General features: G+C 42.3%; 2 protein-coding genes across 7 annotated transcripts in view; one reads left to right on the top strand and one right to left on the bottom strand.

Moving 5' to 3' along the window:
• Rps10l6 (ribosomal protein S10-like 6) overlaps positions 1-14,936 on the bottom strand; it is a 489,065-nt gene that overhangs the window by 418,788 nt on the left and 55,341 nt on the right. The gene's annotated exons all lie outside the window — the stretch shown is intronic.
• Positions 1-14,936, top strand: part of Txndc16 (thioredoxin domain containing 16) — a 74,121-nt gene that overhangs the window by 47,357 nt on the left and 11,828 nt on the right. For all 6 annotated transcript variants that reach the window (XM_063274391.1, XM_039093784.2, XM_039093785.2 and 3 more), the window contains 5 exons: positions 1,715-1,838; positions 2,278-2,421; positions 2,962-3,021; positions 12,407-12,575; positions 12,997-13,133. In XM_063274391.1, coding sequence (XP_063130461.1) covers positions 1,715-1,838; positions 2,278-2,421; positions 2,962-3,021; positions 12,407-12,575; positions 12,997-13,133 — 634 coding nt within the window. The remainder of the gene's footprint in view (positions 1-1,714; positions 1,839-2,277; positions 2,422-2,961; positions 3,022-12,406; positions 12,576-12,996; positions 13,134-14,936) is intronic.

The following is a 14,936-nucleotide window of genomic DNA, read 5'->3' as shown; positions in this document are numbered from 1 at the left end:
CATCTATTCCCTTTGCTGTTTAATTTTAAAACTGAAGTTTAGAGGGTTTGCTTTATTTTATTTCCAAGGAAGCAAAATATTTTAGATAAAATTGTCTTGTTACATGTCAAGATAACACATGACAACAAATTCTGGCAAGGAAGCTGAGAGAGAGAAGCTCTTATGCACTGCTGCAGGAGCGTGTACTGGTGTAGCCATTATAGTAGGGTAGACGGTCCTTAAAAACCTAAAAAATAGCCTGCCGTAGGCTGGGAGAGGGATTGGCAGGTGTTACGGTAACTGGACAGGTATGGTCTGGATTTGGAGCTTCATAACCCATGAAAAGGAGCCTCACTAGCCAGTGTCTGTAACCCCAGAGCTCTCTAAAAGAGATGGGAGACAGAGACAGGAAATAGAAGCTGGATGGCCAGGCAGCCTGGTCAGACTGCAGAGACCCAGTGTCAATCAAGGGTGGACAGGGAGGACACAAAAGGCCATCTTCTGATCTCCACACACTGCACCATCATTCACAAGCATGGGCCTCATCTCAGTTAGGGTCATTAATGCTGTTCTGAAACACCACGGCCAAAAGCAACTTGGAAAGGAAAAGACCTGTTTGGCTCACATTTCTCCATCAGTTCACCATTTGATGGAGTCAGGACAGGAACTCAGACAGGTTAGGAGTGTGGAAGCAGGAGCTGGTGCAGAGCCCATGGAGGGGTGCTACTTACTGGCTTGCTCCCCATGGCTTGCTCAGTCTGCTTTCTTATAGAACTCAGGAACACCAGCCCAGGGGCGCCACCACACACAATGGGCTGGGCCCTCCCCCAGCAATCACTAATTAGACAAATGCCCTACCTCCTTGCTTGTTTAACTTTTGGATCTCCTGGAGGCATTTTCTCAATTGAGATTCCTTCTCAGGTGACTATAGTGTGTGTAAAATTGGCATAAAACCACCAGCACAAGCATCATTGGGAAAGTCATGAACATGTGCATGTGTACACACACACTTCATATGTACATGTATACATATATCTACACACAATACATATATACATATACACATGTATATACATGTTTATACACACACACAGTTTAAGAATAAATCTTTAAAAATTTCTAAAAATGAAACTCCCATGTGATCCAGCTATACCACTCCTAGACGTTTATCGGAAGAGCTCCTCAGTCAGCAGACCACAGGGATATTGCACAACCATCCTTATTACTGCACTATTGACAATAGCTAGAAAATGGAGCCAGCCCAGTGCCCATCAACAGAGGAGTAACAATGTGGTTGCAAGAAAATGGATAGAACTACTGGAGATCATTATGTTAAGTGAAGGAAGAAGGACACAAAGATAAATACTACTTACTTTTTCTCATATGCAGAGCCTAGATATATGTGTGCATACATGTGCATGTGCGTGTGTGTGTGTGTGTGTGTGTGCGTGCGTGCATGTGAAGAGTCAAGAAGCTAGAGGGAGATGAGGAGAGGGAGGAGGAGTTCTTCAAGGAAAGGAAGGAAGGAAAGGGTGAAGGGGTACGTGTAACTAAATAGGGGGTACTGTTTAGCAGGAAGCAGTAGACCATCAAAGACGGTGAAAGAAGCTTTCAGGAGGGCAGTAGGGCAAGGAGACAAATGACAAATAAGCACAGGGTACGTCGACATGTTTGAAGTTGTCACAGCGAAACCTGTAACTATACGCTAACTTGAAAAATGAAATGACATTTCTAGGACGCGCCTGTGGAATTTCAGGTGTTGAATGATGTTGAGTTAATCATTTCCCATGTGAAAAATAATTTGTACTTTGAAGAAATACAAGAAGATGAAGGTGAAGACATGGAAGGCCCAGATCTGGGTGAGAACCGTAAGACCCCCCCCCCCCCCCACCATTAGTGCAAATAAAATGGAGTCACATTTTATTGGGTTGACTGGTGAGCAGATGTAAGGCTGCTTTCTCTTGCGTTTTATTCAGTGTGTGACTTTATTGTTTCACTCCAGGCTTCCAGCTTCCCTCAGTCAGTTTTTCTCCCGCTGGGCTTGCTGCATCTACGTAAAGCATTCCATTTTTATCATTCCCCCTCGGAAACAAAGTTGTAATTAACACCGGTGCGCTTGCACTCGTGGATGAGTCTGGCCTTCAGCAGTGTTACAGTAACCTGTTTACAGTTAGGTGACTTTCCTGAGGTCCCAGCAGCAGCATAGGGGCGGAGCCCACTTTCCCTGTGATGGCTCATGACATTTTAAATATTTAATCACTTAGTTATGTAAATCAATGTCTTTTAAAAACATTTTAGCTGTTGAAGACGATGAGGTGGCGGGAACTGTTTACAGAGACAGGAAGAGACCACTGCCTTTGGGGTTGTTGGTAGAACTAACGGAGGAGACATTTAACACAACGGTCATGGCTTCCGACACCTTAGTGCTTTTCTATGCTACCTGTAAGTATGAGCATCGAAAGGATGCTATGTGACATACTAGGACCCTTAAAAGGATGGGTTTTATCTTGCTTTCTAAATATTACACATCATAAACTGTTTAAATGTCTCAAGTAGATTGAACACACTGAAGCGTTTACTTCTAATTCTAAGGAGAGTAAAGCAAACGTTCTGTGCTTCTAGATATACGATTTCCAAATCGAAGGTCAATGAGTAAGCTAGAAATTCAGCTGGCTACTTTTCAAAGCTAGTATTAGTGAGTGCAATTGTTTTAAATATATCAAAGTATTTGTAGTAGCATAGGAAATACTGTCTTCACGTAATAGCCGTTTCACTGTATACAGGGTGAATGAAAATATTAGTTGCATTTGGAATCAATATAAGTGATTGAATACTATTGGGCACTCTGTAGTATGATATCTGTGGTTTGGAAATTCTAGTTTTGGTAATTCCCATAAACCTCTGCGTGTGTTTATGCATGTGACGTGGGTGTTCTGTACATAGATGGCCTAATGTGTATTGAACTTTCTGATTTTATTATAGGGCATGCAGTATCCATGGCATTTCTTCAGTCCTATACTGATGTGGCAGTTAAATTGAAAGGTAGTGTCCTGTGGTATGCATGCTTATTTTTTGAACTGGATGTGAAACTTTGTAAAACCACCTTAAACATGCAAAAAACCCCACCAAAACAAACAAACAAATAAAGAAACAAAAACCCACAAAATTTTAGATTGTGGCACTAAGGTTCGGTGAGTAAATAAGAATGTGGTAGTGCGTCCAGCAGTTAATCATTCTGAACCGTTTTATCTGTCCTGAGTTTTTGTGTTTCTACATGAAGCTGAAAATTTCCTTTCAAGTCCCATGAAGAATTGTGTTGGAATTCTGATGGGGATTCCGTTGAACCTGTAGATTGCTTTTGATCAGACGGCCGTGTTTACTATATCCATCTTATAGATCCTTGAGCATGGGAGATCTTCCCATCTTCTGATTTCATCTTCAATGTTTCACATTCAATGGATATTTTATATATTTACATTTCAAATGTTATCCAATTTCCTGGTTTTCCCCTCTGGAAACCCCCTATCCCATCTTCCCTCCTCCTGCTTCTATGAGAGTTCTTCTCTACCCACCTATCTACTCCCGCCGCCCCGCCCTAGCATTCCCCGACACTGGGTCATGGAGCCTTCACAGGACAAGGGCCTCCCCTCCCATTGATGCCCAACAAGGCCATCCTCTGCTACATATGCGGCTGGAGCCATGGGTTCCTCTGTGTGTACTCTTTGGTTGGTGGTTTAGTCCCTGGGAGCTCTGGGGGCTCTGGTTGATTGATATTGTTGTTCTTCCTATGGGGTTGCAAACTCCTTTAGCTCCTTCTAGCTCCTTTCTCTAACTCCTCCATTGGGGACCTGTGCTCACTCTGATGTTTGGCTGCGAGCATCCACTTCTCTATTGTTCAGGCTGTGGTAGAGCCTCTTAGGAGACAGCTTTATCAGGCCAACAAGTACCTCTTGACATCTGCAATAGTTAGTGTCTGGGTTTGATGTCTGTATATGGGATGGATCCCCATGTGAGGCACTCTGGGTAGGCCTTCAGTCTCTGGTCCACACTTCGTCTCTATATTTCCTCCCTTGAGGGTTTTGTTCCCCTTTCTCAGAAGGTGTGAAGCATCTACACTTTGGTCTTCCTTCTTCTTGAGCTTCATGTAGTCTGTGAATTGTATCTTGGGTATTCCTAGCTTTTGGGCTAAGAAGAATATATTTTTGTTTGTCTGTGTGTATGTGTGTGTTTGGTGAAATGTTCTGTATATATCTCTTAAGTCTATTTAGTTCATGATGCCAGTTCCAGTATTTTTGTTTAGGTTTTTATCTGGATGACTATCTGTTGGTGAGATTTGAGTATTGAAGTCCCCCACTGTGAGTTCATCCGTGGTTTAAACTGTAGCAGTGTCTCTTTTATAAATGTATGCTCTTGCATTTGGTGCATATGATGCATATATCTTGATTGATTTTTCCTCTGCTGAGTATGTAGTGTCCTTTCCTAACTCTTCTGATTAGTTTCACATTGAAACTATTTTATCAGATATTAAAATGGCTACACTGGCTTGCTTCATAAGTCCATTTATTTACAGTATCTTTTCCTATCCCTTTCCTCTGAGGGGATGGATATCTTTGATTTTAAGGTGTTTCTTGGATGCAGCAGAAGGATGGATCTTATTTTTGAATCCATTCTGTTATTTTGTATCTTTTTATTGTGGAATTGAGACCATTGATGTTGGAAGTTATCAATGAACAGTGTCTATCTGTTATTTTGTTCTTGCAATGTTTTTTTTTCCTCCTGCCCCTTATTTTGATTTGCTGGTCTGGGATTATTTATTCTTTCTGGTTGTGGTTAACCTCTTCGAGTGGAAGGTTTCCTTTTAGTATCTTTGGCAAAGCTGGATTTATAGATCAATACTCCTTAGATTTGGTTTTTATCACAGACTGTCTTTCTCCATCTGCTGTGATGAAAAAATTTTCTTAGTAGTAGTCTATGCTGGTATCTGTGGTTTCTTAGACTTTTTAGAGTATCTGTCCAGGTCCTTCTGGATAGACTGCATTGAGTAGTCAGGCCTCATTGTAATATGTCTGCCTTTATATGTTATTTGGCCTTTCCCCCTTGTAACTTCTAATATTCTTTCTTCTGTACTTTTATTGTTTTCATTATTATGTGTCATGCAAACTATCCTTTCTGTTCCAGTCTATTTTTGGTGTTCTGTATGTTTCCTGTACCTTGATAGGCACTTCCTTCTTTAGGGAAATTTTCTTCTATTAGTTTGTTGAAAATATTTTCTGTGCCTTTGACCTGTGTTTCTTTTCCTTCCTCTGTTTTTTGTCACTTACAGATTTAGTCCATTTATAGCGTCCCAGGTTTTCTGGATGTTTTGTGCCTTGAGGTTTTTTTTTAATACTACCATTCACTTTGACTGAGGTAGCCATTTATCTTGTCTTCCGTGCTTGAACTCTTGCATCTCTTGTTCTCTGTTGGTGCAGCTTACCCTCCGAGATTCCTTTTCCAGTTTCTGGATTTCTCATTTCTAGATTTTTCTGAATGTGTGTGTTCTCTATTGATCTATTTCCACTTTCAAGTCTTGAACTGCTTAATTTCCCTCCACTGTTTATTTGTCTTCATAGATTTCTTTAGTGGATTTATTAATTCCCTCTTTAAGGACGTCTACCATTTTTATAAAGGCTGTATTGAGGTCATCGACTACTTCTTCAGCTATGTTGCGTGTTTTAGGGCCTGCTGTGGTAGAGTTGCTGGGCTTTAGTGGTGACATTTGTCTTGGTTGTTGATGACTTTTTAATGCCGATATCTAGGCATCTGGGTCCTGATGTTGGGTCTTTGTTGTGTTGACATTCTGTTCATTGGTTTCTGTTGCCCTGCCTGGTATTTACAAGTGGATTGCCTGGTCGGTGATGCTGAGAACCTGCCAGGGGTGACTGCTGGGTGTTCCACATAGAATGTGATTTTGGTATTTGGAGCTGATGCTCAGGCATGGACATGAGTTGGAAGTAGGGTTGATGGAATCCACGGAGAGAGGAGAGCGGGCTGTTCCACCAGTATATGCTTATTCCCCTGGGATTGGTAGTAGAGAGTGAGGAGAGGCCACAACAGGTAATCTGCTACTGAGCTGGGGATCAGACTAGGGGGTGGGCTTAGGAGGAGTAAGGATAAAGACCTGAAAATGGCCAACCAGCTCCCCTGGTCAGCATGGTGGGCGGGTCCCCAAGGAATGTCTGAGGGCATTGCTGCCTGAGACAAGGGGTGGGTGGTCAGGGAAGGCTACAGGAGAAGATGTGTATGGGCCTCTGTAGATGGGGGCAGAGAGGAAGGGAAGGCCATCATGTACATAGGTGATTGTACGTGATCAGCTACAGAGCTGGGGATGAGACAGGAGGATTGGATTTGAAAGCAGAGACATTTATGTCAAGTTGATAAAAACCAACCAGTGCAATAATATCAATAGCATCGTAATTTTTGTGTCTGTGTTGATTGCTATACAGGTTAAATATTCCATACCTGAAAAACCGAAGAGCAGAAGTAGTTTGGATCTATTTAATTTGGAAATAAATTATTTAATTTATTTCAATATGATACAAAAACCATACAGTGACATAATGAGGTATCTTGGGGATGAGACTAAGGTCTAAACATGAAATTTATTTATGGTTCACCTACATCCTGTAAACATAGCATCAGTGTAATTGTACCCAGTATTTTTCTGACTATAGTTTGTCACACTGGTCTGTAGAATCTTCTACTTGTGGTGTTATGTGAACACCCATCAACATTCAGATTCTGGAGCATTTTACACTTAATATTTTTGGTATATCAGGAATCTCTAGAGGAACAGAACCAGTAGAATGAATATATTAAAAGGATTCGTTAGTTTGGCTTACACAATATGGTTGGGTAATGCAGCAGTGGCTGTTTCTACATGGAGAGCCCTAGAGCCCAGGAGCTGCCCAGTCCCCTACAATTCCAGTGATTCTGGAAGTCTGAAGGATTTTTGCAGAACCATCAATCTTCAGTCTGTATTGGAAGCTTAAAGAAGTTAAGGCTCTGATATCAGCAAAAAAAAAAAATTATATCAGCAGTAGAAGCAGCAGCAGCTGAGCAGATAGACAGGGAGACTCAACTCACCAGTAGGACATGGCAGCAGTGAGGCAAAATTCCCTCAGGGCTTCCTTTTTCTGGCTGCCATAGTAAGGTGCTACTTACATTCAGGATGCATGTTTTTACTTCACATAACTTGATCAAGGAAATCCTTTGTAGGGGTGCCCAGTCGTTTACCTGTTGTAAAATTATAATAAAATAAAATTCTGTCTTTTCCCCCACTGGATCCAGCACTGTGGCAGTCCATTGTCTCTTAAACTTAAATCACCACATGAAAGAACACACAACACAATAACTTCTGATCCAATTGATAAGATGTAATTGCCCACCTAAACATACAAAGCCCTGTACACATCCATCTCTTAAGAACATTCATAACAACCTGTAAATACACAGAGTGGAATCTTAACGTCAGCCTCCATGTTCTCTCAGCGGCTTCTCTGCCTTCTGGTCCCTTCCAGTCTCTTCCTCCTCCTCCCTCAAACTTTTCTCCCGCCCATCTTTCCTTCTTGTCCAATGACAGGACTCGTTCTATCCTGTACCCGCCCTCAGCCATATGACATCCTACATTAACCTTTCAGTCAATTCCAGTCAAGTTGACAAAAAGAATAACCGTCACAAGTCCACCCCTTGTTAGCCTGACATCCAGCCATGTCACTGTACATCATGTTTAATTTCCAGGTGAAAACAGTATCAAGTTATAATTGTGTCTGTTGTAATGTGACTGTCTCACAACCACCAATATACTGTTTCCCCTGAGATTCGGTGAAAAAAAAAATCTCAAGGAACACCTAGTCTTTTCGTGTCCCATAGTTTTTTTTTTTTTAATTTATTTATTTTATGTATATAAGTACACTGTGGCTGTCTTCAGACACACCAGAAGAGGGCATCAAATCTCATTACAGATGGTTGTGAGCCACCATGCGGTTGAACTCAGGACCTCTGGAAGAGCAGTCAGTGCTCTTAAAAACTGAGGCATCTCTCTCCAGCCATAGTTTTTATACTATAGATTTACAGCACGTAATTGATGATATAGATTTATAACACTTAATTACAGATGTTACCTCAGTAAATGTATACGATGCAGAGATAGAGGGAAGACAACACAAATATCTGTTTAATGTGTGTATAGATGCACAAGCATGTTCTTAACAAGACAAGTCAGAAACCTTCACAACAGCACCCACACTTCTGTAACTGTCCAGAAGGCCTTGGCCAGTGTTTGTAACTAACTCCACTACCCTCATTCTGTATTTCTTCCACCTCAACAAGTGTCTCAGCAGGTCTTTGTTCTTTACCTAGAGGGGTGAGCTACACTTTTATTCTTGAAGTGTCTGGGCCGTTTCTCATCCTGTCTGGATTGGGCTGTAGTTTCCCATTGACCTTCATCCCAGGGCATGGTGTTAACCAAGAGGCGCACACAGAAGGATCTGCTGTACTCCACACGTGTGCTTCCTTGTCGTCATTGTGGAGAAGCAGCCTGATTTCCTCTAGACAGTCTGGATCAGTCATTCTTCGTAATACAGTCATTTCTTTCTTAGTATGCTGACTCAAGGGAATGAGGGGTCATAACTTCTACATCTGTGGAATGTTGGTTATGGCTCCTGGCAGAAACAGTTCTCCCATCTATCTGGAACCAGAATTTCTAGGGCAGCAGAGCAAAGTCACGGGAACAGGAAGTCAGATTTTCTGGTGGACTGCTCGGGGTGGTGAGCGGCACCATTCCCTTCCCATTTGCTTCTGGATGCCTGAGTCTTGCCTGTAGGAGAAATGGTACCATGTATTGAGCGCTGATTCAGAGCAAATGCAGCTTTCTGGAGAACTCTGCTCCAGCTCTTCAGTCTAGTGTCACCTTGTTGGCACTACAACTTTGTCTTTGAAAGGATATTCTGCTTTTCTACCAAGCCTGGTAGATGGGATGCGTGCTAAGACCAGTGAATTCTGTGGGCGTGAGCCCGTTGCTGCATTTCTTTTACTGTGTAATGAATTCCTAGTTCAAAGTACCGTGCAGGATATCACGATGGTGGATAAAGCCTTTGAGCCCTTGCACGGAATATCGCGATAGTAAGGCCTTCTATGCGTCTAAAGATGGAGAATCTCGATGGTGGATAAGGCCTTCTCTGAGGCCATGGATACTAGTTTTGTCAGAAGCATTACATGCAGGAGCCCATAGCCAAAGTATCTGTTTGGTTAAGAATTATGTGTTGCCATCTCCTCCGTGATCCAGTGCAGTCGCTACCAGGTTGCTAGCTGGTCACCAGGGGCAACGCCGCCATCTAGGGGGCTGCAGTGGTAGTCTCTGCTTTCTGCAGATCTGGTATTCAGCAGCAGTTGTAGCCAGGCCAGCTTTGGCGAATGGAAGTCCATGTTGTTGATCCCATGTGTAACCTCCATCTCTACAACATGGGTCCACTGGGACGGCCAGGCAAAGAGGTCGCCTCTCCATAGAGTAATCCTGTCTACCTGATTAAACTCCTGGGCCTTTGATGAGCGTCTCCATGGGGCACAAGTGTCTTTGATCCTTTGCCGCTTTGGTGAGACCTATCCAGATGCCTCTTCCCCAAACATCTGTCTTACCAGTTTTCAAGTCTTCAAACCAGCCAGCCAAACCATCGTCAGCAGCCCATAAATTATTATATAACCACATAGCTGGCCATCCTCTTCCCAAACGTACGTATTACCCAAAGGACGCTCAACGTGGACTATAGAACTTTAAGTTTAAAATAGTATAATACTTTGCACATTAATCCTATATTCTGCCTTTGATGTTGGCTCCTTAACAAAAGCCATTATTTTTTTTGTTCCAAGATTATGAGTATTTTTCCTCAACCACAAGGTGGCAGCAAATGTCAGATTTTTTTTTTTTTTAATACTTAATGTAGTCATATCAAAGAATGCCCACCTTCAGATTAGAGGTTCCATTTGAAGTTAATGTGTTGTTGAAATTTATGGGATGTGGTACTCTAGGCATGTCAGCATATTAGACTGTTGGCTGAAATATAAATCAGTAGTGAGTCCACTTTCTTTTACTCATTCCTTCAGTATAAGAAGTCTTATAACTTAACATGTAACAGTGTTCTTTTTTTATTTAAAAGAAAAATCAGACTTTTCAATTTGAGGGCACAGTTTAGGAGTCACTCACATGCTGATAGAGATTCCTTTCCTTTTATTAATCATTTTATTCGTTTACATTTCAAATGCTATTTCTCTTTCTGGTTGCCCCTCCCCAACTCCCTTCCCCCATCCCCTTGCTTCTATGAGGGTGCTCCTCCACCCACTCACCCACTCCTGCCTCACCCCTCTAGCATCCCCCTATGCTGGGGAATCAAGTTTCCACAGGACCAAGGGCCTCCCGTGCCATTGATGTCAGATAAGGCCATCCTCTACTACATATGGATCCCTTATGTGCACTCTTTGGTTGGTGGTTTAGTCCCTGGGAGCTCTGAGGGGTCCAGTTACTTGATATTGTTGGTCTTCCTATGGGGATGCAATCCCCTTCAGCTCCTTGCTCTTCCATTGGGTTCCCCAGGCTCCATCCAATGGTTGGCTGTGAGTATCTACATCTGTATTGGTCAGGTGCTGGTAGAACCTCTCAGTGAACAGCCATACCAGGCTCCTGTCAGCAAGTGCTTCTTGGTATCAGCAGTATTCTAGGGGTTTTGTGTCTGCAGAGTGGATGGATCCCCAGGTGGGGCGGTCTCTGGATGGCCTTTCCTTAAGTCTCTGCTCCATTTTTTGTCCCTGTCTTTCCTTTGGACAGGAACATTTCTGGATTAACAATTTTGAGATGGGTGTGTGGCTCTATCCCTCAACTGTGGGCCATGCCTAACCCCTGGATACGGTCTCTACAGGTTGTATCTCCCCTTTGTTGCATATTTCGGCTAAAGTCATTCCCATTGGGTCCTGGGAGTCTCTCGCTTCCCTAGCGTCTAGGACTTTCTAGTGGCTACCTCAAGTTACCCTACCCTACTGCCACATATTTCTATTCAATCTTAATCTAATATATTGACTCTTATGTTTTATTAGGACGGATTTCTTTTTTCATAGCTTAGTTATGTGGTGCTTGTGTTAGTTGATTTTTTTTTTTTTTTTTGGTTCTTTTTTTCGGAGCTGGGGATCGAACCCAGGGCCTTGCGCTTCCTAGGTAAGCGCTCTACCACTGAGCTAAATCCCCAGCCCCGTGTTAGTTGATTTTTAAAATCTGTTTCCACCCAGTGGTCTGTATATTTTGGAGAACTTTACATGTTCGTTGCTGAGCAAGTACGGATGTGTGCTTTATGTCCTATGCATTTTCCTGGGATGAAAAGAGATTATTGTGTTTAGATGGGGATGATAACTGAGGCCCCAGATGAGGCCCACCATGCTTTGCTGGTGATGTGTACAGGCACAGCCCCTTCTCCCAAGGAGTTTTCTCCATGAGACATTCATCAGATAAACACATAGCTATAAAGTGTGATGAGGAACTGAGTAGTGTAGTTCTGTCACGGCATGTAGCAGAGGGACTGGTGTAGATGGGGTTCCAGGCAAGGTGTCCATGAAATGGTGTCATGTTGATACTATCCCTACAAAACTTGGTGGGCATGGGCTCGTGGCGAAACAGGGTTGGGGATGGGTGAGGAGGGGTTTGCTGTACCAGAACAGGTTTGATTTTGAAAATGGTTATCTCTAGCTAGAGTTTAGAGACACCGGACCTGGGAAGTGAAGTAGAAACCTATCATAGTTATCCAGCAAGAAGAATGAGGGCAATAAGTGTAAATAGAAAATAACTGGACCATGTAAATGAGAGAAAGAACAGGAAATTGAAAAGACGGTGACTGAGTAGACTTAGTTCAGAGAGGCGAGAAAAGCGTCACTCTGTTTTCTTAGCTGCACACGAGCGGCCTCTTTCACCACTACACAGACTGGAAGCCGTATTTGGTTTCAGACATGTAGAGTTTTAGGATGTGTTTGCTCACAGGGTGACAGAGACATCAGTAAAGATAGCTGGGTCCGGAACTTCACGCAGAAGTTGAGGCCAGAGACACAAGTGTAGGCTGTGTTGGATTGTTCGTAGTTGAAAAAGAGACTGTAAAGCAGGAGGAAAAGCAGTTTAAACCCAGGTTTAAGAAGGTCCCAACTCCACTAAGAGAAGAACCTACAGAAGGGTCCAAAAGGGAGAAGCTCTAGAGACAGGAAAACACTATCAAGGGAAAGCCTCACAGAGATCAGGGGAAGAGAGTTCTGCAGGAGTATGGCACGCTGGGCACACACTTAAAATGATTACCCAGTACTGAATGCAATGAGCAGTCTGCATCAGTGTTTATAAAACGTGCATTTCCCTCTCATTCAGGCAGGTCCACCATCCTTCTCACTAGAATAAATTGTGCGGATTGGTCCGATGTATGTACGAAGCAAAATGTCACTGCGTTTCCCATGGTAAAGTTGTATAAGGAAGGCGAGAGCCCGGTGTCTTACGCCGGTATGTTGGGAAGTAAAGATCTCCTGACGTTTATCCAGTTGTAAGTATTCTACTTCACTCTAAGGTTTCTAAGTTGGAGGCCGGAGTTCTGACTCCATACCGTGTTGACATGCTCTTACGGGGTCCAGGATATGAGAGCCGAGGTCAGAGTGAACACTGAGAACGAAGCTTGCCGAATGTTCTGTCACTTTGATTTAATGAGTCAGGTTTTTTTGAAAAGAATACTTTTGTCCAGCAGTCTATGTAATCTCCTGTTTGCTAGGTTCTGTGTTTTGTTTTGTTTGTTTTACAAACTGTAAAACATCTTTTTTTTTTCTTTTCTTTTTTTTTTTTCGGAGCTGGGGACCGAACCCAGGGCCTTGCGCTTCCTAGGCAAGCGCTCTACCACTGAGCTAAATCCCCAACCCTACTGTAAAACATCTTTAAGAGTTAATTTTGAGCATAGTTATGTATTTATCCAGAAACAAGATCTCCTCTCCAGTGAACATAGCATCCATCCAGGAAGCAGAAAAATACCTACGTGGGGAATTATATAAAGACCTGTTCAGCTTCTCCAGTGTGTCAGTACTGGGACTCTTTACTCCAGCCATGACGTCAGGTAAGTGGAGGTGAACTCTCCCTTTTTTATGTCATGTTTGCTGCATGCGTGCATGTGGGCGGGCATGTATATGCATGCGCACACATGAACAGCCGGTTGCCTGTGAGTACATTTGTAGAGGCCAGAGGTTGACATTTTGTGTTGTCTTCTGAGCTGTCCACCTTATTTTTTGAGGCAGAGTCTCTTAGTATTCCCAGAGCTCACAAATCGGCAGGACTGGCTGGTCAGTCAGCCCTGGGAATCCTCCTGATCCCACCTCACAGTGCTCTGATTGTGACACACACTGCCCAGCATTGTTTTTTTTTAATGAGTTTTCTGGGAATCAAACTCCAGTTCATTATGTTTTTACATTAAGTATTTTACCCACAGAGCCATCTTCCTAGCCCAAGCTTTTAAATTGCATGGTTTAAACACTTATTGCTTAATAATTGTTTAAAACATTCTTCTTGAAGAGAAATTTAAATATAGAGAGAAATTTGAAGAAAAAAACCCTATGATACCATCACTCAGAGTTTATTTTATTTTATTGCTGCTGTGAATAGTTACCTGATAAGAAGCAACTTAAAGAAGGAGACCTGTTTTTACTCAATTTGGGAGTCTAGTCTGGCCTGGCAGGGAAGGTGTGGCAGGGAGGGCACTCCTCACATGTTGGCAGGCCAGGAGGCAGAGATGTATGTCCGTGCTCGGCGGGGGTCACCCACTTTTTGTTTCTTGTTTTTGAATTTTACTTTTTGAAATTGAAAGTAGATGTTTTTCCCCATACAGCATATCCTGATAATAGTTTCCCTTCCCTCTACTCCTCCTGGTTCCTCTCCACCTCCTCTCCTATATGGGTCCACCCTTTATCTGTCTCCCATTAGAAAACAAACTGGCATCTGAGGGATAATAATAAAATAAAATATAAGATAAAACAGAAACTAACAGAAGGAAAAGAGCCCATGACAAGTCGCAAGAAAGAGATGTGGATGGAGAGACACACTTGTTCACACAACTTTACACCCAGAAGTATGTCCACTAACACCTTAGGACAGTGGTTCTCAACCTTCCTAATGCTGGGACCCTTTAATACAGTTCCTCATGTTGTGGTGATGCCCAATCATTAAATTATTTTCATTGCTACTTCATAACTGTAATTTTCCTATTGTAGTAAGTCGTAATGTAAAATATCTGATATTTCTTATGATCTTAGGTGACCCCTGTGAAAGGGTCATTTGACCCCCAAAGCGTTCACAACCTACAGGCTTTTAAAATCTGGTCTATTGGCCAGGAGGTTGCACACATTTAATTCCAATGCCTGGGAGGCAGAGGCAGGTGGTCTCTGTGAGTTCAAGGCCAGCCTGGTCTACAAAGAGTTCCAGAACAGCTAAAGCTATGTAGAAATACGCTGTCTTGAAGAAAAAAAAAACCTAGAAGAAAAAATCTAGTGAATTAGGATAATCATCACAAATATAATGTCAAATTAGATGTCATTCTTTCCATCCCTTTTTACATACCTAAAGGTTCCATATTTTTGTGTTTATTTTAATGCATTTGGGAAAGAACAGCATATCTGACTTAATATCTTACTTTTATTCCACTTATAGGTATATTTTCCTCATTTAATGATTAGTATTATTCATAAATATTATGGCTGGATAGTTTGATTGGATAATATATATAAATACATATATATAAATATATAAATAAAATTTGTCTACAGATAATGCCTGTACTTTTTTCCTTCTGTAGATGAAGAAAATACTTGAGTCTCTGTGTGGGTTTTGAACTCGTTAAATGGGAATAGACTTCCGGTAGCATAACTGC

This window comes from Rattus norvegicus, chromosome 15, assembly GCF_036323735.1.
Source record: "Rattus norvegicus strain BN/NHsdMcwi chromosome 15, GRCr8, whole genome shotgun sequence".
Classification (NCBI taxonomy): domain Eukaryota; kingdom Metazoa; phylum Chordata; class Mammalia; order Rodentia; family Muridae; genus Rattus; species Rattus norvegicus.
Note: the sequence above shows the minus strand (reverse complement) of the source record. Positions and strands in the feature narration are given on the sequence as shown.